The sequence below is a fragment of the Cheilinus undulatus genome, linkage group 9, assembly GCF_018320785.1.
Source record: "Cheilinus undulatus linkage group 9, ASM1832078v1, whole genome shotgun sequence".
Classification (NCBI taxonomy): Eukaryota; Metazoa; Chordata; class Actinopteri; order Labriformes; family Labridae; genus Cheilinus; species Cheilinus undulatus.
The window spans coordinates 2,934,494-2,958,178 of NC_054873.1; the positions used below are offsets into that span (position 1 = coordinate 2,934,494).

General features: G+C 38.8%; 2 protein-coding genes across 2 annotated transcripts in view; both read left to right on the plus strand.

Moving 5' to 3' along the window:
* ankrd27 (ankyrin repeat domain 27 (VPS9 domain)) overlaps positions 1-8,336 on the plus strand; it is a 37,547-nt gene extending 29,211 nt beyond the window's left edge. The window contains exons 19-28 of the mRNA XM_041795553.1: positions 274-390; positions 584-628; positions 1,281-1,397; positions 1,621-1,815; positions 2,706-2,825; positions 4,357-4,530; positions 5,250-5,343; positions 5,419-5,497; positions 5,593-5,656; positions 6,846-8,336. Coding sequence (XP_041651487.1) covers positions 274-390; positions 584-628; positions 1,281-1,397; positions 1,621-1,815; positions 2,706-2,825; positions 4,357-4,530; positions 5,250-5,343; positions 5,419-5,497; positions 5,593-5,656; positions 6,846-7,400 — 1,560 coding nt within the window. The 3' untranslated portion in view covers positions 7,401-8,336. The remainder of the gene's footprint in view (positions 1-273; positions 391-583; positions 629-1,280; positions 1,398-1,620; positions 1,816-2,705; positions 2,826-4,356; positions 4,531-5,249; positions 5,344-5,418; positions 5,498-5,592; positions 5,657-6,845) is intronic.
* A 4,588-nt stretch (positions 8,337-12,924) lies between these two features.
* LOC121514465 (palmitoyltransferase ZDHHC7-like) lies at positions 12,925-23,048 on the plus strand. The gene is made up of 8 exons (XM_041794578.1): positions 12,925-13,042; positions 14,573-14,655; positions 15,014-15,329; positions 16,663-16,787; positions 17,006-17,102; positions 17,883-17,964; positions 18,057-18,187; positions 20,388-23,048. The coding sequence occupies exons 3-8, from the start codon at positions 15,021-15,023 to the stop codon at positions 20,565-20,567; spliced, it is 924 nt and encodes a 307-aa protein (XP_041650512.1). The 5' UTR covers positions 12,925-13,042; positions 14,573-14,655; positions 15,014-15,020; the 3' UTR covers positions 20,568-23,048.
* Positions 23,049-23,685: the final 637 nt, after the last annotated feature.

Here is a 23,685-nt window from a genome sequence, read left to right on the forward strand (position 1 = left end):
GCCATTTTGGATGTTTCTACTGTCTTAAAGTATGGATAACTGACTTCCTGTCATTACAAGTGGATCATAGATTTTAACATGAGCTGGGAAGGGAACAGTAAAAACATGCATGATTGATAACACAAGTTCAGATGACTCCTGACTCGTCCACTGAGTTTTTAGAGTAAAATGAGACTTTAAGAATCAGTAGTGGATTTGTTTAAAATCTTGGCAACCCTGAACTTTGTCTGAGACCCAAACTTGATGCATTTCTCTCTTTCCTCCTCCTCTCAGTCTCCCTCTCGCTCCCCTCAAGCCTCCGACTGCAGCAGCCGCCGCTCCTCCATCTCCAGCACTTCCTCTCTGAGCTCCGAGGTCAAACCGGAGGCAGAGCGGGTGCGACACAGAGAGGTGAGCGCTTCATAATCACCCCCTAATACTTTCCTACTTCCTAATCAGTGTAGAAAAAGTGTAGATCATGAGCTGAGCGAGCTCTGTTGTAGGTTCTCTAGAGCTTTGAAGCCACAGCAGAAGCTTGCTAATCTGCAGTAATCTTCTGCTGTTTTGTGGATTCACAGTAATGAATGTGTTCCTTGGTTGACAGGTGGAGAAGCTGCTACGTGCTGTGGCTGATGGTGACGTGGAGATGGTAGGAAAATGTCACATTTTTAATCCTTCAGAACAGTAAACTTTGTATAAGAAGTTATAGATGCTTAAACCTGCATCAAAGGTGTTTACATGGTCTACTCCAGGACAGTCTCAGAGTTGTGGTCAGTTTAGCTGTGGTTTCAGGGTCACTGAAGGTGAACCTTCTGCCCAGTCTGAGGTCTTGAGTGCTGGGGGACAGGTTTTCATTGAGGATATCGCTGTACTTCACTGCTGAACAGTCTCCCAGTCATCCCAGACATAATGTTTGGCATTGAGCAAACAGTTCAATCTTTGTTTCATCAGACCAGATTGTGTGGTTTCCCACATTCTGAGAGTCCTTCAGGGGCTTTTTTGCAAACTCCAGGCAGGCATTCATGTGTTTTAGCCACTCTGCCACAAAGCCCAGATCAGTGGAGGGCAGCTGTGATGGTTGTACTTCTAGAACTTTGTCCCATCTCCAAACAAGAATCCCTGGAGCTCAGTCAGAGGGACCATCAGGTTCTTGGTCTCCTCTCTTACTAAGGCCATTCTCGACAGCAGAACTGAGGACTCACTGGGTGCACCAGGATGCCTATCTCCACCTCTTATCTGCAGTTGTGATCCAAACAGCTGGTCCTGTTGAAGTATTGATTTTTATTACTGTTTCTCCTCAGGTGCGTTACCTGTTGGAGTGGATGGATGAGGAGGAGGAGGATGAAGGAGAGCTGCGGTCTGAGGTTCTGCTCTGCCACCCACTGTGCCAGTGTCCAAACTGTGCTCCCACTCAGCAGGTCTGACTGCCGCTACAGTAGAAAACAGAGAGACAAAACTTCACTTCTTGCTTGTTTTTCTGTCTGTTTTCACCATGTTTCATTGAATCTGGATAAATGAAATGACTGATCATTTAATTTTATGTTCTACTTTATAAACTTCCACCACTAAAACATAAAAAGGCAGCAGAAATTGATGACGTGAGCTGATTAATCTGATCGTTTTCATGGTTGTGTGTTGCAGCTGTGCGTCCTGCAGGCCGGGGCTCTCAGTGTTAACAGCTCTAACGTGGACGGCTTCACGCCGCTCCATGTCGCCGCTCTTCACGGTCATGCTGGTCTGACTGGCCTGCTGATCCGACATGGAGCCAACGTCAATGCACGCACCAACCAGAGTGCCACACCGCTTCACCTCGCCACGCAGAACAGCCACATTCAGGTAGGAGGAAGTGAACAAGGCACTGATGCAAACTAGAAACGAAAGTGCTGCAGATAAGCTCTGATATGTTTTATAATGAAGGTATTATCTGTTTAGTGGTCGGCCATCACTGATTTGCGTATGCCTGGTGCTCTGTATGAAATGCAGCATGCTGTGGAAACAAAATCCGCCCCAGTGGATGTACTTGGAATAAGCATGTCACACTGTGGTGTCACAGCAGTCATTGTAATAAAATTTACAGTGGCCGTTAATGTAGAAGTGGGTCAAACACAGTCTCATGGCTCTGCAGTAAGGAAGTCTGTGTTCATACTGTTGCACTCCTCACTAGCACCATCTTGTTGCAGAAAGACGGCAGTACAGAAAGATAAACTGCTACATTTTTCATGTTTCTTTTATAAACTTACAAATAGAACTGAATTTGTCCGCTGAGAAGTACTGCATGTTCACAGCCCTAAACATCTTTCTCTCTTTGCTCTAGGGAATAAATATTAGCCAAAAAAACTAGAAAACACTTCACTAAAATACATTATTTATATTTAAACCCTCTTTATATTACATTAAACACAGTCAGTGCAGTTTGTTGGGACTCAGTCCAGCCGACATCATTCGATTGCCCCAGTTCATCACATACAGATTCATCCACTAAAGAAAATAGTCCCTAAAAATCCCCATCATATTTTTCACTGTGGTTCAAGAGAATTGCCAGAAAACTTTTGATCATTGAAAGTGATTTGTGAGCCGTTACAAGCTGTGAAAATGCGGTGGTAGATGGGGCAAACCTTCAGAGATAACCTTTGACTATGACTCTGTGCACGCTAAGATTTCTCTGCATACCTGGTTTATTTTGTGTACTGTTTTTCTTTAATTATGTGTATTTTGGTTGTGTTCAGGTTGTCAGGATTCTGCTTGAGTGCAACGCTAAACTGAACAAGAAGGATCACTACGGCAACACACCTTTAATCCACGCCTGTCTCTGTGGAAACGTGGAGACAGCCACCATCCTGCTACAGGTAGACACATTACTGAACCAGTTTCACAATAAACAGATTTTCTTTAATGCAATGTCTGAAAAATAAAGAGGAGCTCAGGTTTTCTAAGTAGAGCACAAGACAGGGTAGCAGGTAAAAAACAGTTTATTTTCTAAAAAAACAAAGTTGATTGTGCTGACTGGCTGTAGGCAGAAGAACAAGCAGGGAGAGGGCGACACTGCAAAAGAGGAGAAATAAACGTGTCAGATGAAGTCAAAAACACAACAGAAAAAGTTTTTGGAAGCGCCAGGTTACCACACTGGCAGCAGGAGTATACTCTGGCACCTGCCGGTTCCGCACCAGATATTAAAAGGAGAGGTAATGCAGCTAAAGCTAAGCTCCAAGCAGGTTCATAAGCTGCGTATCTGCATTATCTACGCAGCTATGTTAGCTTTTGCTACACCTGCTAAAGCTAACTTTGCTATAGATAACGAAGCTATGTAGCTGATGTAACTGCATAACAAACTTGGCTAAAGCTAAGCTTGCAAAGCAGCTATGTACACTATGTAGCTACATTATCTTTAGCTACATTTGTTGAAGCTCACATTGCTAACTTAGCTACACCGGATTATGCAGCAGCATTAATTACATAGTTAATGTAGCTATCTTTGCTTTAGTTTCAACTAACTTAGCTACACTGGCTTATGTATTGACGTAGGTATGTAGCTATGTTAGCTTTAGCTAAAGCTAGTGAAGCTTAGGCAAGCTGCCATTCATGTAACTACTTTTAATGCAGGTATTTACATATTTTAATCCCAGATTAGACCTCTGACATTTTTCTGTTTTATTCATGAAATGTTGCTTAATCTGTTGTATTATAATTTGGCTATTTCATGAATGTAACTGCCAAACTTTGTTTCAAAATAAGTGGTAAATACTGTGTTTCTGGCATTAAAAGTAGCTTTTATGGGCCTTGAATTCTGTGTTTAGTTCATCAAATGAAGCATTTTTGTTTGCATTTGAGTTTGAAATATTAACGTTGGTGTGAAAAATACTGATGAAAACTTTAAGTTGGCTTTTTTGTTATTTTATCTTGGTTGTTAAATTGAAATTATCCCAGACTTTGTATCAGTTTGGCTGATTATAAATATATGTGGCCCTCAGAAACCAATGCTGCATTTAAAGTGTAAGTTACAAACGACTGCTGCACATATGTTTGATTTTCTGCAGATCTAAACTCTCTTACATACTCCAAACACATGTTAAATAAATGTGAAGCAGTCCATAATGATCTTTGAAATAATCACATCTAATGTATTTTGGCTCCTCTCACTGCTTATCTTCACAAACATAAATAAATGAGCTTACAAATATCCCTGTTTACAGATGAGTGGTGACACTGTTTAAAGCTCATCCAGTGTTGCCCTGGACTGGAAGTTTATCCAAACAAAAAGGAAGCTCAAAGACAAACATGTCAGAGTAAAAAGTGAGGTTTTTTTCCCCTGTGGTGTGGTTGAGTTCATCAGAATGTTACATTAAATCTAAAATGCCTCATATCCATCCTGTTTTGCAGAGTAACGCCCTGGTAAACGTGGTGAACCTTCAGGGGAACACAGCCCTCCATGAAGCAGTCCGGGGTGGACACCAGGCGCTGGTTGAGCTGCTGCTGAGGGGCGGGGCCTCGCCTGGAATCAGAAACAAGAGGCAGAGGACGCCGCTGGACTGCGCCTATGAACTTGGTGGCAAGGTTGTAGTGAATAAACATTGCTCTGACATTTGAAACTTGCATTAACCCTTTAATAAATTATTGATACTTGTTCACTTTATGTGGATCGGGGGGGGGGGGGGGGGGGCCGCGTTTTTGTAGCATGTATTTTTTCATTAAAACCAAGTCATATAATCAGGGTGGTTTCACATCAGGGACCCAGGCCTGGATCTGAGAGTGCTAGATCCCATAACCCAGTTCCATTTGGTCTGTGTGGTCTTAGGTACAGTTCATTTGGACCTGTGTACAGTTCAAGTGTGAACCCAACTGAGCCAAAGACCTGGGTATTTGTCGCCTAGTAAAGTGGTAAAGTCGGTTCTAAACATCTCTTCAAAAACCGTTGTATCCATGCAGCACAGGCCCATTTCATTCCCTGTGCTGCAAAGGTCAGTCTTTTTTTTTATATATTTTTGGGCTTTTTCATGCCTTTATTTAGAGAGGAGGACAATGGATAGAGTCAGAAATGGGGATGAAGAGTGGGGGAGAGATGTGTGGGAAAGAAGCCACAGGCCAGACTTGAATCTGGGCCATCTGCACACACAGGTCGCCACTTAAGCCATCTATACCCCTGAATGTTAGAGATATTTAGAGGCTTTTAATGACCTTTAAATTTGTTTCAAGTATGCCAGAAAATAGCTAATAAAGAGGTATGGGCACTGATAAAACTAGAACTAAACTTAATTTGAACTTTCATTTTCTAGAACACAGAGATCCTGAGAGCGCTGCAGAAAGCGTCTGGACTTTCTCCTGATGCTGAACCAATCAAACTGCTCTCTGTGCCCAAAGGAGCTCTGGGTAATTATCCATCCATGTGTTATTTATAGGAATGAAGTAAATCTAAACTTAATTTATTTCTTTTTTGTCTTGCAGCTCATTCGTTCGTCCAGCGTCTGCGTCTGCAGGATCATGCCAACGGCAGGAGACAGAAGCTGGCTCAGTCCATCAGCAGGTTTCCTCTCAGCGAGCTTTAACAAGATAAAATGCTAAAAATAAATATGGCACATTCTGTGACGCTAATCGAATTAACTGTTTGCTGTGATTCAGGATGCAGCAGATGAAGAAAGGTTCCTCCGGTCCTCTGCCGAAGTGTCCAACAAACACAAACCAGGTAGACTTTTAGTACAGCTTCTCCTTTATGTGCTCCTGTCCAGTTTTGTAATATGTAAAGCAAAAATTTGAATTAGCGGTACTGTAGAGAGGATTTGTTCTGCTCATTTCAGCTTAACAAAAAATAAAACTCAAAGTCAAACCAACCACCACAGTGTGGATCAAAATGCTGTTTCAGCAGACAGAATCTTGTCCGGATGGACTCTAGGTTTTGTCCCACACGTCTTGATTAATATAATGCACTTTGTTTGGGTGCTAGTCAAGCCTCTTAAAGGTCACACATTGTGCAAAATACACATTTTCAGGCTTTTCTAACAAAACTATGTGCCCCCCCCCCCAAGAATCAGCAAAACCCATTTCCTACCCCCCTCTCTTTCTCCACCTTTCAGAAAATGTGTGCTAAAACAAGCCACTCTCTGGTTTTCCCCTTATGATGTCATTTAGGGAGTTAGCCCTGCCCCCATGTTCAGTTGGCCCTCCCTGCTTGGAGGAAAGTTCCGCCCTCTTCTCCTGATCAGCTGTGAGGAGGATCAGGGGAGTTACATACATTACGCCACATCCATTTCCTCAGAGAGGCAGAGTCAGGGACAGAGTCTGACAGATCAGTAACATTTAAAGCCACTGACACAGAAACAGCTTGTTCTGAGCAGGGCTGAAACAGAGGGGTTTTTAGACATGCAAACATCCAATACTGGATGTTTTTTCAGCAACAAACTTCATAGACATGTTTTGAGGACCCCTGAGACCAATATAAACTTGTCTTAAAGGGTAAAATATGTGACCTTTAATCATTTACAGCTTGTTCAGAACATTGTGGCTCGTCTCCATCCGTCCATTTTCGTCTACTTATCCAGGGCCAGCTCACCCCAGACATGCCTCTTTCCAACTGCACATTTTTCCAGCTCTTCTTGGGGGATTCTGAGTCGTTTCCAAGCCCCATGAGATATATAATCCTTCCCTACTCCTGACCAGCCTAAGGTCAAAGGCTCAGGTGCAACTGAACCTTTTTGGTAACTGGACCAAACCTCTGGAAGGCTCTGCCTCCATGCTGCCTGTCTTTAAATCAGACTTACTTTTACTCCTTTGCCCCTATATCCTCTCTGTTCAGTCTTTTTATGACTTCTGGTTCTTGTATTTTTAACCGTTTAGTTTGTAATCCAGTGCCTCATCATGTTTTTATTCTTCTTCAGTTGAATCCAGACCGGAGGCGGCTGAGGCGAGGGGAGACAGTGGAGGTCAGCAGTCCATCTGTGAACCAGGCAGCAGGATCTCATCAGAGAGAGCGTCACCTTGGTCGCTGGCACACCTTGGACTCAGGTGACCACCCAGCAGAGCAGCCTCGGCCCAAACACCCCCCTAAATCAGCTGCAGTTCAGACATACAGACCTAAAAAACAGCCTGACAACGGTGAAAGCCACTCCTCTGACTCTACCTACAGCGAGACCTCGCCCTCCTCATCCTCCAACGCTACGTCACACTCGCCTGAATCCTTCCCCACCCACAACTCCACCAACCACTCCGCCACACACGACCCCGCCGAGCCATCCGACACCTACGGGCAGAGTCTGAACGGGAAGTTGGAGCTACCCGAAGACCAGACCGGTGCTGAAAATGAGGCTTTTCAGTCGGAGAGTGAGGACGGAGACTCGAGCTCCACGATCCAGACAGACGAAGGTCACCAGAGAGACACGAACCAAACCGGAGAGGCGAACTACGGAGGATCGACGGAGATGGAGATGTTGTGAGCTGACATGCACAGAGATTAGAATCACTCTGAAGTAGTTAATAAAAAATGTAGATGTCATCTTCCCCTCGTTGTTAGATGTCACACAAACACCAAAAAGTCACTGAAGAGTAAAAACAGTCTAAGGGGAAAAACTTCATTTGCCTCTCCTTAATCCTCTTCTGTAAAAATGAGATGTTTGTCTGAAGTAGAGTAGAAAGCACACGTTAAAGCTCAAAAACAGCGATATACACTGCAGCTGCTTCTGTTGTAGGAATTATTTAGTAAAGACACAATTCTGGGGCCAACAGAGTTATTTCTTTCATTTTGATTAGACACAAACAGGAAGACAGGTAGAGAAAAGTGTCATATTTAAGGAGCTGGAACATCAGACTTACATTACAGTTTCTTTTATCTGTAGCGGTGTCTAACCGTGCAGACAGGGTTGGATTACTTCACGTTTTATTCATGGCTAAAGCTTATTCCTATGGTTAGATGTCAGTGAATCCCTGCAAAAGTAGGAGAAAATAAGGCTTCAAGGAGAGAAAACATCACTTTTTGTGTGATTTCCAGTAGAAATGAGCTAAATTCAGCCTGTTTTGATCATAAAAGATGTGACCAGATGTGTCGTGGCTGCAAAAGTACCTTAATGTCTTCTTAACGATGCGTGTCTCCGAAAGTCTAACCACAAGAAGCTCTTGAGAGATTTGAAGGTCCGTCATTTCATTTTCAGACATGCAGAAACCTGACCTAAATCATCAGTGGAGGTCTCACCCTCTCTTAAACAAAGAAAACCAGCTATTAAAAGTGTTACAAATGCAGAATGGTGCAGGTTAACGGTGAAAGTTTATACCATGTGACAGCAGAGCTGCTGCTTAAGTCTGAGGTCCCTCAGGGTTTGAGGTTTTTCACTCCCTGGCTTCCCTTCCGCAAAATAAAATGGTCATTAAAACCCTTATAAATCTTTCTTCAAGTGTCTTTTTAGAAAAGTAGCATCCCTGCGAGGACGTGCACTCAGCTGTCACTAACTTTTATTTCTAAAGATGTCTAAAACTTTCCCCTTTTTCTCAAAAACGGAAATCCTGTGAATGTCAGATTTAAGAATATCAGATAGAAAGCATCCTTAGAGGAAAAACAGAAGAGGTATATAGGTATATATAAAGGCAGAGAGAAGTCTTTTTGGTGCTAAATTGAAAGAAAAGAGCAACAGTGAAAAGTTCAAGTTCAGCTGAGAGATTTAAGCCCAAACATGCTCGTGTTTCTTTTCAGCTCTGTTGTGTTGGTGCAGAGGCAAGTGGGAAAGGATGCAGACACTCAGAAAGGGCTGCAGAGTGAATTATAATAATGTGATAATCACAGTTAGAAGTTCACCTCTAAACATCAAACATTAATCTTATAAAGGAGGCAGAGTGTGAGATATCTATGAGTGCTCAGGAGGAGTGACGGTCAGTGCACATTCAGTTCCACTTTCTGATTGAAACAAGCCTCAGAAATCTGGAGGAACTCTTTTTTTCCGTTTTTTTTTTTTTTTTTTTTTTTTTTTTTTTTTAATGAAAACGGAAAAACAAAAACCAACATAAAAATCTGGGTTCCATTTTTGTATTTTGTTTTTCTTTTTTTAATGAAAGACTTGAGGAAAGGGGCATCATGTGACCCAATCATAAAGGTAAACATTTCAAAGTAAAAGCCTACAAAGCCATCTATTGTGTTTTAGTTTAACAAAGAGCCTATTTGAATCATAAAATGTATAATAATCCAGATGCCAAATCTACTGGTGAATCAATGGGCTACATTATTATCAGGAGGAGAATAAATTGATATTAATAAATCAGCCCCGACTGCTGGAGGGATTTATTCATTTTGATCACGAGTTAAATAAAATTCATGATTGTAATGTTTGAAGGAATTTTATTTGTATGTACGAACAAACAAAAAAAAAACACTTTTTAATAATATAGATCATTAATTCACCAGTGCATTTATGATTTTAATACATCACAGAGAGGATATAGGCCTATTCTTATACTTTAACACAATGGTTCTCTACCTGAGGTTCAGGTCTCCCTAGGGGTTGCCTAAAATCTCAGGGGGGCATGGGATGTTTTTTCTGACACCGTGAAAATTAGATGTGCGTTTAATTTTGTAAAATCCTGGTTAATGTACAAATGCGTGTTAAAACCAGCCTAAATGGTAAAAAGTGGAGAATCTGTTCATTTTGGGGGAAAATAAAATTTAACTTTTGAGGGGAAAATATTATATTGATATCATGAAGCGGTATATTTGGAGGAAAACAAACTCAGAATTTTACTGTTTAAAAAGTTCAACATTTACAATGAAAAGCTCAAAATTCCTAAGTATAAAAATGATTGAATTTTAACATTAGAAACATAATTTTGCAACAGTGGGAAGTCAAAAATGTCCAAGAAACCAAAAGGGAAATGGTGGTTTCTTTTTTGTTTGTTTGTTTTGTTTTCTTTAATTGCATAATCTCAGACATTCTAAGTTTTGCTTCATTTATGTTTACAACTTTTAAAGCAAAAAAAATTCTCAGAAGTAAATGACTTTTTAAATATAAGAATTTCCAGGGTTTTTCTTGGAAAATTACTATTATCATTATTATCCACCATTGTAAAAATGGATATTTTACACACTGTTGCTTGGGTTAGAACAAGTATGTGTAGGCCTATTATGATGGGGTGTTAACAATGATAACAATAAATCTTTTATTTTGACATGGAGGCTTTTAATTTGAAATGTTTATCTGTCCCATTAGGTCACATTTTTCCTCATTTTTAAGACTTTTTAAAAAACAAGAAAACAAAAAACCAGAGTTGGAAAAAAATCAGTCCCATTTTTAGAACATTGATTGTTTTTCCATTTTTGTGAAACAAAAAACCCGGTTATTTCTTTTGTTTGTTTTTAATGAAAAACGGAATAGAAAGAGTTCCTTCAGATTGTTGAAGCTCGCTTCAATCCGTGAATGGAGAGTACACTGACCGCTGATGCCTGTGATTTTTAGAATGACTTCATCTTGGATCTGCAATGCCAAAAAATCTCTTTTTCATTCCTCCTTTTGCACAAAGACTTCCTAAAATCATCTTAATATGAAACAAAAACACCAAAAAGATGAACTGATGTGAACCAGCAGTCAGAAGACGACCGTTCAGTAATCCAGCCTGACCCTCCTCCAGTTTGAAGCACTTTGTTCGTCACACCTTCACAAAAATAAAAAAGGGATGCAAACTTATTTTAGTGGAATGCTGTTTGAATGTTTTTGCTCTATTTCTGATTGAACCCTAGCTTTGATTTTACCCCCAAACATTGCCTGAAAATCTTTTTTCTTTTTTTTTACTTGAATTCTAGCTGTAAGTTTGTCTGTTTTTGTTTGTTGATGATAATAATCTAAACCTCTGTTAACATCGTGCCACTTCACTGTTATTTAGTTTGGATGATTTTATTTGATGGATGATGTCGGTTTGTTGTTTAAAGGAGGAACAGTGTCTCCTTCATGTTACAAAACGCGTTTTCTCCAAATTAAAGTCTTCACTGGTGCTTTTAGATGTTTTAATCAGAAATATTTTTCATCCCTTCATATCATTCTTAACATCCGACCACATTAGAGACTCAATTAATTAACATGTATTTATTTATGACACACTTTTCAAAAACAAGTAAAAAAAAAAGCCAAATCATTAAAACACAAATGGACAAAATAAATTAAATAAATAAAAATTAAATTTAATTAATAATCAGTTTAGTTAAACCAGATGCTAACGAAACATGTTTCAATAAAAACCTGGAAATTAATCCAAAAAAAGATTTTTTTTTTCTAGGAATTTTCTAAATGAGCTCGCTCTAACTTCTTACACTATAAGTAAGAGTTGGCCTGGTGTTTTTCAAATTTTAATTCCCTGTCATTTAAAATCAAACTCTGAAACAATTGAAGGCATAGTTAGCGGGGCTTTTGTTTTCTGCTGCAGCTCCAGATAAGACTTAGAAGTTTATTTGAAGTCCTTATTTCACATGTGATAACCAAATTCAGGTTATTTTAAAGGCAGAACACAGTAAGATGACTGATATGTCAGAATCACCCCATCATTGTTTTCTGCATCTTATGTTCAATAAAACATTTTTATAGGTGATGTTAAACATGTCAGGTTGTTGTCCCACATTTTAAACGAGCGTAGGCTGATTTTTCTCTGAGCTGATATCGTCCTCAGCCTTCAGGCATATCGATGAGAGAAATTAGCAAACAAAGAAGAGCTACAGACAAAATTAACTTTAGCAGCAGATCGCATTTTAACAATAGAATAAACCTATATCAGTCTAAAGGAACAGCTAGGGTCTTTTTCACTTCCTGTGTTTCAGTAAAAATGCAGCGTCAGTTTAAACTCTTCTTTGAGTTTTTTTCACATTACTAATTTTCTGATTCATGTAGACATTCGTAGTTTTCAGGAGAGCAGCGTTTTTGTGTCTAATTTAAACTAAAAAGATGTCAAACCCAATCAGAAGTCTTAATTATTTTTGTACCACTGTTTTTATTTCTGGTTGAATGTGTAAAGATGATGTGAATGTGCCTTATTTAAATCCCACTGAAATAACCAATAATAAACATTTAGACTAAACCAGAGTATCTGTGCTGTTTTTTCACTGAAAAGGCTTAAAGGTGACGCTTCACACGCATTTCTACCTTTGGTCAAAATATGATCAGGATGACCCATTGGAAGAGGTTTTTGGTCCCGTGTAAACCAGCTTTTAACAGCTTTTCTCAAAACATTTGATTTTGGTGTGTTCTCATGCTGACAGATTTGCCCTCACTGCCACCCAACATTGGTGGATTTGCTGTCCGTTTAATTTGTATGTGTTTTTTGTCCTCTGCCCTTTGTTTTTAACTTTATTAAACTGAATGTCTGAGATATGTTTAGATAGTTTTAAAGTGTTAGAATGAAAACCAAATATAAATCAGAAGAACATACACACAGAGCAGGTCGGAGGATAATATTCTGAAACTTAATCCACCAGCTGACCATTAAATGTCATGTGCTAAAGGGTATTTCATACAGTTCCATGCACTCACTGCTGTACAGAGCATATAGACATAATTTGTAATGATTCTAGACATTTAGATCCTCTTCAGAAACACCGGAAATGTATCATTTTAAATGTATTTCTGAAAATATTATCAATTCAGGGGAAAGAAGAAAATGGGAGGGGATTGGGGCCACTGACGTTTTTTATTTTCAAGATTTTTTTCTATTCTGAGAAGAACATCAGAAATCAGGGAAAAGGTCAGAATTCTGGGATTAAAGTCAGGGTTTTCATAAATGTTTGAACATTTTTTACTGAGAAAAAAGGTCAGAATTTCGTCTTTAATCTCAGAATTCAGATTTTTTTCCCCCTAAAATCAAAAAGGCATGTTTTAAAATATTTTTGTGGCCTTATTCCTCTTCTGTAGAAGGGACCTAGTCAGTTGGCCTCGTCTTGTACATTAGACGGCGCTACCACACTTACAGTTGTTTGCGAAAAAATAAAAAATAAAAACAGGCGAAGAAGAAGGGCACCACTGCTACCTTCAACTTCCGGAATACTCAAAATCAACACAAGATTGGATGAATACTTGGGATAAAAAAGACCAAAGGAATTTATTTGTGTACAGGTCTATAGGTGAGTTGTTAGGCTTATGGTGTTAATAAATATAGCGTAAAAAACGGAACTTTCAGGGATTTAAAACAACTGTCAGCGCGTGGAAATGTTGTGAATCTGATTGTCGCTTAAAAATGGTGCCTTCAAACTCAGTTGTTTTAGGGTTTTTTGCTGTAAAAGGTACCAAAAGTCAAACATTTGTTGCTTTAAAATACGAACGTGTAGGTTATAAAACATGGGAACGAGATAACTCGTAACACTGACTGAAGATTTGACAGCAGATGCTACCTGGTGTTCTGATGCAACTAGCGACCGTACTGAAAGGTGACTTCCGGGTGGACCCGCCTTTGCAAATGCCTCTTGTTTTAGTTTAACATTATGATGTGAAATTTTCCCCACCATTTATATTCAGCTATTTAAAAAACGATATAAGAGACAACTGTGTAGACTTTAAAGTGGTATAACTATGATAAGCATATGGCAGGAAGTCACCAGTTAACATGGACACCCCTAAGACCAGAACACCTATTTTAACGTAGCATCGCTAACTAAAGCTGGTCAGCTAATGTAGCCATTCCTGCCCAGCTGTTATACTTTTGTGGTGATATCGTCTTTATAAATGGAACCGGACATGATTTGCGTTGGAGCATTTACATGAAGTGAATATAGAAGCAGATTTGTGAGTGCTAGGTTTGTTATGCTAATGTGTGTAGCTAGACGAGCTAACTGGTGTAGATATTTATACAGCAGTGCAGAGATCTGACATGAATGTACAGCCAGCTACCATGAGTATAAATGATAACAATCTGTGTCAAAGTCAGCAGATGAGTGCTAATACTCTACTAGCCAGTTTCTAGCACTAACATCAGATTTATTATCCAAACCAAAACAATGATAATGTGTTAGTGTAGGGGAGAGTGGGGTAAAGTCAGTTAGTCTGTACTAATACTGTCATTAAGGTCGAGAAGAGACAGTAGCAGAATGAAAACATAAACATTTATTCCAAGATCTCTGCAATCAAATTCAAAGTTGTCTCCATGGCTCTAAAACAAAGCTGTCTGAAGGAATGATCTCCTAAAAAGTGCTCATTTTGCTCACCTTGTCCTGGTAAGGAGTGAGTAAAGCAATGGAAAAAATGGAGCACCGGAGTTTTAAGTTCAGACTTTAGTATAACAAGTAGTTTCCCTGAAAACCTTAAAACAGGACTTAGGCAATTATGCTACAAGGATAACGTTTTATTCTGTCAACATTCAGAACCAAAAGAAATTATCCTCTGCACACAAAGCAGAAGAAAAGTCAAACATCTGTTGTTTTTAGCATACAGTACTTGCATTATCTTACCTGTATTATTCTCAGTTTTCCATTTGGCTATCTTGGAGATTCTACTGATACAATAAATTATTTAGAAAAGAACCAAAGAACATATTTACTTTTATGCAGAGACAGAAATTTGTCTTTGATTTGCTTGAGCAAAAACTCAAAGTTAAGAAGTGTATTTATGTTATCCAAAGAACTCTGTACACCTAATAAATGTCATTTTTATGTCTGCAGCGTTGTGAACTGGAGGTAAAACACTGAGGATGGAGCAGCTGGAGGAGAGATGATGCTGTGAAGAACATTACATCACCCTCCAAGTAAGTATTGATAATCCTGACTAACTTATCCCAAACTGGACTTTTTAAAAGTGTATTTTATCAGGGAGTAATGCTTCAGTTTCTCCTTTTGCTTTCCTTTGGGAACTCGGCACATTTTATTGGAAATATACATTCAAACAAAATGTTAAGCCTTATTTAAAGTGCTAATTTTTTTTTCTGTGTAATGATCTGGTTTCACAAGACACAGCAAAAGCCAGGGTAATGCACGGTTCAGCTAAAAGATGAACCAGATCTTGATTAGAGATCTGTCCAGGTGCACCAGACCCCCACCATCCAGCAAAGATTAACCTACCTGTCCATCTGTCTATCAATAATTCCTCCTCTGTTCCCCCCTCAGGTGCAGAATGTCCTCAGGTCACAGGCTGAGAGATGTGGAGCAGCAGCGCCCCCTGCTGGACAGGGAGGAAGAGGAGGAGGTGGAGAAGAGATCCAACAGTGCGTCTCCGAATCGTCTCTGGTTCATCCAGGACTGCTGCGGCATGGTCTGTGCCTTCATCACCTGGTCCCTGGTCTTCTTCGCGGACTTCGTGGTCACCTTCGTCATGCTGCTGCCCTCCAGGAGCTTCTGGTTCGCCGTCCTCAACGGGGTGATCTTCAACAGCCTGGCTGTGCTGGCGCTGGCCTCACATCTCCGTACCATGCTGACAGACCCGGTGAGGAGGACCAGGGATTTATGGAGATCAGGGCTATTCAGTTGGTTTGGATTGGGGACCAGTTTCTGATAAAGGAATTTTTTTGAGATATTTCATGATATACATTATGTGTGATACTTTTTATAGCTCCGATCACTCAGTCAAACTGTTAGGGATTTTCACAACCATAACAGCCTCCTTAATTGGTTCAAGCATACATGTGTTGACCATCTTTGCTGTTATTAATGGTTGTTTCTTTTGTCCTAAAATCCATAGCATCAGTCGTGATGTAGATTTAGCTCTCTCTTGTCAGAGGTCGAATTTGGGGTTAATTTATGTACAGACCTGTTTTAGAAGTAGCTACATGAAAGGTAAGCTTTAGCAATAGTAGCTAAAGTGAACTTAGTTTTGTAGAGTTACGTAGCTTACATAGCTGCTTTGTAGGCTTGGCTTTTGCTATTTAGCTACCTAGCTAGGTTATCTATAGCTAAGTTAGTTTTAGCAATGTGAGCTTTAGCAAACAGAGCTAAAGCAAACTCAGTTTTGTAGATAACATATGTACGTTGCTAATATACCTGCCTTGTGAGCTTCATTTGCTGCAGTAGCAATGTTATCTGTAGCTAAGTTAGCTTTAGCACTTATGCAAACCTTGCTATAGCAAACTTAGTTTGTAGATAACATGTAGCTATGCTATCTATAGCTAAGCTTGTCTTAGCCATAGTGCGCTTTAGCAAACATAGCTAAAGTGAACTTAGTTTGTAGATAACATAGGTACGTAGCTCACATAACTGCTTTGTGAGCCTCTCTTTTGCTAGTTTAGCTATATTAGACATATAGCTATGTTATCTATAGCTAAGCTAGCTTTAGCCATTGTACACTTTAGCAAACATAGCTAAAGTGAACTTAGTTTTGTAGATAACGTAGGTACATACATTACATAGCTACTTTGTGAGCTTTGTTTTTGCTGTTATTTAAATTAGCTACATTAGCCATGTTATCTATAGCTAGGTTAACTTAAGCAACATGAACAGTAGAAAAAACCGATAAAGCTAACTCAGTTTTTGCTGCTTTGTGAGCATTGCTTTTGCTATGTTAGCTACACAAACTTCTCTTACAAACTGAGAGGAATGATGTCAAAGTTAGCACGACTGTTTTTAAAATGCCCTCTCAAGGTTGTATTCCTTGCACATCAATATGCACTCATTTGAGTTAGCACACAGACCTAAATAAACGGATAAACCACAAACTTCTCCGCCCGTTCACTGTTTGAATAAATATTACAGATGATCATGGTTTTTATAAATGGGGACAAACTGGAGCCTGTAATTAACAATCTTGTGCTTTTTCTCCTCAGGGAGCCGTCCCGAAAGGAAATGCCACGAAAAAATACATGGAGAGTCTGCAGCTGAAGCCGGGGGAGGTGATCTACAAATGTCCAAAATGCTGCAGCATCAAACCTGAGCGTGCTCATCACTGCAGGTCAGAGTTCACACAAAACAGCGGCAAAGTCATTCAACAACTCCACTTAACCTGAAAATTCAGTCTGATATTTGTCTAAGAGTTTCATTTGCTTTTTCTTCAATTTTTAATAATTTTTCACCCTTTACTCTTTGTATTGCTCTTGTTATTATCCTTGTAAACTGAAATAACTCCTACTACTAGTTTTCATTCTTGCTCTCATTGTTCTTCTTCCTCAGTATCTGTAAGCGTTGTATCCGTAAGATGGACCATCACTGTCCCTGGGTCAACAACTGCGTGGGGGAGAAAAACCAGCGCTTCTTTGTCCTCTTCACTGTGAGTCTGTTTATTATGATGTCATTTTTTTCTTCTTCAACACTAAAAAGGCTAAAAATAGACACAGCAGCTCTCCCTTCTCTTTAATGTTTTGTTTATAATGTCTTATCTTTGAAACCTTTCAGTCTCCATCTGCAGGCTGAGGAAGCGGTAATGGTGACTAATCTGTGTGATTAGATTAGTTTGTGTTCCGTGCTGCTGTAGTGCTTCAGTTTTTAGTCAGAATAGTATTTAGAGCTCAGTAGCTGCACCTAAATGTACTCGTAGCCTCTTTCACACATGCACAGCAAGTCACTGAGCTTTTACTCTATCAGGCTGCAGGAGTCTGAATCCTCCACCATGACTCTAAGGTGACCTTTCCCTTCAGCCCTGCTGTGAAATTTTTAGTCCAGCATAGACAAACTGCTTTTGTCAGATGCATGTGTGAAAGGCAAGATCCTGAAAATATCAGAGTAGAAACTTCCTAATGTTGTAGTTTATGTGTGAAAGGAGCTTCTTAATCCCCAACCGTGTTAACACACCACATTTCACAGCTTCCAGCTGAAGAAGACATTCCAGTTTCCAAACTCCTCTCAAAGAAGCTGAGCTTTTTACTTTCATGATAATTATTTTTTCTGACTTCTTCAGTGTTTCTTATTAGGCAGTCCACACTGTTGACAAATGAGCAGACTCAAACTGGTCCAAATGTGCAGCTAAAATCCTGTAAGATGCTGACACTGTATAATAAAACTAGAGTGAAGAGGATATGTTATATGTGAATATGTCTGCTTCTGTCTGCAGATGTACATTGCCATGATCTCCGGCCATGCTCTGGCTCTCTGTGGATATCAGTTCATCACCTGTATCAGAGTCCAGTGGGGGGGTGAGTCCTAGCAGACTGTCTTCATCAAACCTTCACTCTGCTCTGCTTTCTTTAAATTAACTGAGGCTGTTGTCTTGTTTTTCTGAGTGCAGAGTGCAGTGATTTCTCTCCCCCAGTGACGATGATGCTGATGATCTTCCTCTGCATGGAGGCCCTCCTCTTCCTCACCTTCACAGCCGTCATGTTCTGCACTCAGGTGCACTCCATCTGCAACGATGAGACGGTGAGGACGCACTCTAGCGCTCCCTTTATTAAAATCAGTGACACTCAGACTGTTGAAGTGTGTACAGAGGCGGTTTGTATCACAGGCTGGATGAAGTCAGAGTGATGTTAGCCGTTTGGTTACTAAAAGTTGCGTTTCCACCAGGGGTCCAGATTGATTGCGTACAGTTTGACATGGTTTGTACAGTAACCCTCAAAAAAGTTTGTTTCCACACACCCTAACTCGGTGGGTGGACTCTAGAGGATGGTCATGTGACGTCACAGGTAGCATGAGTCTCCGCAGTTCCAGCTGCTGAGTGGCCGAAATCAGTAAAGAGTAAACAGCTTTATTTCAGCTGAAAAGTGCTGTCATTTTAATAACCCTACCTGGATGATGTTCACTGCTGTCAGTCCAGATCCTCAGCTGATGGAATATGTTTATTAAAATGTTTGGAGCCGTAAAAGTAGGTTAATAAAAAACAAGATAAAGCTGGATTATTCCTGTAGATATAAGCATTCAGTGAGTGATGAAAATAAACTAACCTCTACTTTATTCTCCTTCTTCTGACATTAAAGGAAAATTAAAACTTTATATTTTAGCAGATCTACAATACAGTATAGTAATATCTGAGGTGACAAGATTATGTTTTATATATTGTCCCCTATAGGTGAAAGACCAAAAATCTATGAAATCCACTGAAATTTATCACAGATTAAATAAAGCAGCATTTGTAAATTAACCTGATTTCTATTTGGTTAAATACTGAAGTTATTTCCATTAACGCTTCATAAAGTGAACGTATCCAACACTTAAACAGTTTATAAGACATTACATCAAAGTTGAGGGCTATATGGAGTAAATTTATCACATTAAAATAGAATAATGGTTTATAGATGTTAGAATCAAACTAGATTAACCCTTAGGGGAGGTTGTGCGCATTTTACGTTCTTCTCATTCTTCGTGTTTTGATCATTTTGGCTTTTTTCATGTATATGGCATGAATTTTTTCAAGATTGTGTATTTTTATGTTGAGAGCAAAAAATGCCCCATTGGAACCCATTCAAACTGACATTTTTTTTATCTCACTATTAAAGCATAATAAATGCATTTTATTATATTATCTGGTTGTTAATTTGGGCATTTCCCTTGGATTTGATCATGTTTACTACTCTCCACCAGTTGGTGTCATTTTGATGAACATATGAAGGAGAAAAATGCTAAACATACAAAACATAATAATGCATAGGAACCAATGTTTCTGCTTATCATTGGTATATACCAGGCTGTAATAATTCAAAACAAAAAAATTGACTTTGCATGTAGTATGTTGAAAATAATTCATTTTTCAGTTTTTTTTTTTCATCAAAACATATGGTGGCATCCTGACGAAAAAGTGGCATTCAAAGGGTTAAAATCTTTAAAATTAACAAATATTTGATATCAATAATTAGGTCAGTTGGAGGTGAAACATTAGCTCAAATCAAGTAGAATTAAATATGAATGTATAATTTTTTTATATAGCTTCTGTATGAAAAGTGCATTTTTTGCACTTAGCAGTTTAAGAGTGAGTATTTAAAATTGCAAAAAAAAATAAAAATGCATAAAAATCATTGTTACTTCTTATTGATGATGTATAAACACACTATATAATTAAACACAAAAATGTACTTTATGTGTAGAATATTGAAAATAAGTCATTTTTCTGTTTTTTTGGGGGGCAGGGTTTCCATCCAAAATAGGGTAGCGTCATGACAAAAAACTAGTATCCAAAGGGTTAAAATCTTGTTTTAAAAAATTAATAAACAATTTATCTATAATGATGTACGGCAGAAAAATAGCTCAACAAAAGAAGAGTAACTATTATTTAACATTTTTATAGCTACTAAATGAAAAGTGCATTTTTTGCCCTCAGCAGCTGGAGTGAGACTAATATTAAAACCATCCCCAAGGGTTAAATAAGACAGCCAAGGTACCTTGATCTCATTTTAAAATACACTATGAAGTTTTACAAACATATTTAACAACCACAGAGGGATCTTTTCACATATTACCTGAAGTAAAAGGAGTAAATGAATCACTGCAATACAGAGAAACAGCTGATCTAAAGCGTTGTATTAAGACAGCTCTCCTGCTGCTGTGGCCTCTAGTGGACACTCCTTGTTTTGACCTTAGAGGCTTCCTCTTGGTGTGTGACCATGAGTCATGTCTGTGTTTGCTTCAGGAGATCGAACGTCTGAAGAACGAGAAGCCGACATGGGAGCGCCAGACTCGGTGGGCGGGGCTTAGGTCAGTGTTTGGAGGTCAGCCGTCTCTGCTGTGGATCAGCCCCTTCGCTGGACTCAAACTACCAACTCTCCCGCCTAGGCACACCTGGAAGGGCGGGGCTGAGTTCTCCGTGTGATGAGCTGTCACTGAAACGTCCCACAGAGGAGTTTTTACGACTCCAGCTGCACAGCCATCACCACCTCTGAGTTTATCTCGACCTCAAGGTTTGTCTCTGAGCCAGAGGGAACGGCTCCAAGCTCTGCTGCAGAACCCCAGAGCAGGGGGCCCGGTGTTCATCTCTACAGGTGGGAGCTGGCCAATAGGGAAGCAAAGAGCTCATGAGGAGCGGTTGCAACACTGTCTTTTAACTGGACGTGACCAGAGTGGGCATCAGCAGCAAAGTCAGCTTGATTACATCAGTTCATATTTGAGTGTCCTGACAGTGCAATGAGGCATTATTCATTTATGTTCAGTTTTATACTGAATTATTTGCCTCAGAACATCCCTACTTTAATCTCAGCTACAACATCACTATGGTAAATGAGTGAACTCAGAGTTACAGCTTAAAATCAGCGTAGAGAGCCATTGCTTTTGTCATAGTTATGTTGGAATGTTCTCCATGAGCATTATGCACATCTCCAGCTTGAAAAATACGTCTATGGAAGCTTCTAGAATTGTAGGGTTTTGTTTAATGCCTCAATATTAAGCAGTAACACATAGATTTACTGTAAGCATCACCTCAGAGAGCCTTACCTCATCCCCACTGTAAAAAAAAAAGAGGACGACAAGAGCACAGCATCCCAGAAAACCATCGTTATGATGTTTGGTCATAATGTCCACAGTCTGTTTGACACGGCTGATTTTACAACCAAACACTCAATAATACTGAGTCTTTATGCATCATCTATAGACATGTAGCTGATTAAATCACTTTAATAAATGTATTTGGCTCTAGTTTAGCCAAATATGAAAGTTATTTCTACATTTTTGTGGTGTAGAAGTTATCAGACCTAAAACAGTTCCTGATTATTCTGGTTAAAGTTTAAGAGCTGCACCCTGGGAAATTTCCACATTAGAAATAAAAGAAACACTGCAGCTTTTTTTCATTTTTAGTGCTGCAGCAGTGTGGTGTTAATGCCCTCATCATCGTTTTAATCTGACAGGTGGTGATTGTTCCTCTTTCTGCAGGAAGAGCATCACTTGACACTAATCGCCCACTTTTCCAGGAGTGTGCCCAGCTGCAATCAGAAAGTCTGAGCTCAGAGAAAGTCCACATCCAGCATGTCAAGCTGATTATATTGTGTGTCCCTGATTTCCCCTCAGACTGGAGTGTAATGCTGCTGAATGTGCTAAAAGATCTCCACATAAATCAGACTGAAAACACTCTCTGAATGTTTTTTTTATTTGGTATAAAGGTGCTTGATTTACTCAAAGCATTTACTGACTATAAATTGTATTTCACAAACCATTTAATCAGATCTTGTTTTTTCTTAAATATCTGTAAACTGCTGCTGTTGTGAATGTTTTAAAAACTGTGGAGCTGATCAGTGCTGTGTGCATCAGCGTAAAACTACAATGTGGAAATGAAATGTATAAATGATCTTTCCTTTTTGTCTTTATTTAACTCTTAAAGGGTGCTCTGGGACATTTTGTGGCTTTTTTGGTCTTTTTTGGTTTTCTTTTTGATTATTCTGACTGTGTTAATGCCAACAACATCATTTCAGAGGGTACGTTTTTCTCAATAGAATTTCGAAATTTACATAATGGGTCAATAATCATGTAATACTACTACTAATAATAAGGAGAAAAAGAACAGTAAAAAATAATTATAATCATAATATAAAATCATTGATGAGCTCTGTAGACTTTTAGTACCCACTCAGGCTGTTGGTGTCCAAAAACGTCCCATTGAAACCCATTAAAACTACATTTTTGATCCTCCTGTCATCACCGTGAAAACATGCATTTATGATGTTCGGCTTTCATTCTGGAGTCTTTGCTTCAAACTTGCAGTTTTTTTCCTGTTGAACACCAAATGTCAGACATTTTCAAATGACTGGCATGATTTTTTTTTTTTCTTGTTTTCTTTATGGACACTTTTATAGCACTTTATCACAATCTTAACATTTAAACAGTAATGCAGAAAAAATAAATTTGTTGCTCATTATTAACACAATCAAGGCAGTGATAATCCCCTTCAAAGAAATTCAGTTTGCATGTAGTGAATAGTGGCAACAAACCCTGTGAACCCTTTGAAATTTTCCAGCAGTGCTGTGAATGTTTAGTAGCTGTGTTCAGTTGGGCTGGATCATTAGGGAACATAATCTAATTGCATTTTTTTCCCAATATTGTGATTGTGATTTTAATACGCGATTATTTCTCAAGTTCCTCATCTTGTGCATTTTCCAACAAAAACAGACAATAATTCATTCTAAACTATAACAAACACAATAAAAGACTAAACTAGGGCTGAAAAATCTTTAAAAATATCTATTGTGATGATTTTGACTCATTTTGCAAACTGGCTATGAACTGCTGTATTAAAGGGTTTGACCATTTTTTAAAACTGTCATATTTAACAGGAAAAACACAAAAAAAAATGAAGAAAATTTGATTTTTTTGCACAATATTCTGAAAATATGCCTCTAGAATGATTGCATGATATGTAATGCATAACGGCTCTGCTGCAAAAAAAAGTTTGAAACCGGTATTTTGACACAAATTTCAGGATAAAGAAATATTGCACCTTGTGCAATTTGAAAATTGCAGCAGGCCATATTGCAGTTTAATCTAATTTGTGAATAATTGCCCAGCCCTAGTGTTCAATAAAGACTTTAAATATTATAGTTAATGGTGTGGTGTTAGAGTAATCTCATTGGGTTTTTCTATGATTGTGATATAGATGCCGATCAGATCATGATTGATGACCAAATAATGTAGAAAACTGAATAATTTCAAAGGGTTAACATCCTTTTTTGCCACCGTACAAAAAGATTTCATTTTTGTGTTTTTTTACATAGCAGCAGGTTGCACTCTAACTGGCATTTAAAGGGTTAAATTACTCAATATTCCATGTTTATGATCACTTCTGATCTGACTAAACATCAGTGCAAAAAGAGTGATTTTTTTATGTATGGTATTTTTTTTTTAATGTATGGTGTCCACTTAAACTCTCACAATAACAATAATTAAAATCTGAAAAATAATATAAATGCGTAAAAACTAAATGTGTTGCTCATTAGCATTCAGGGCCG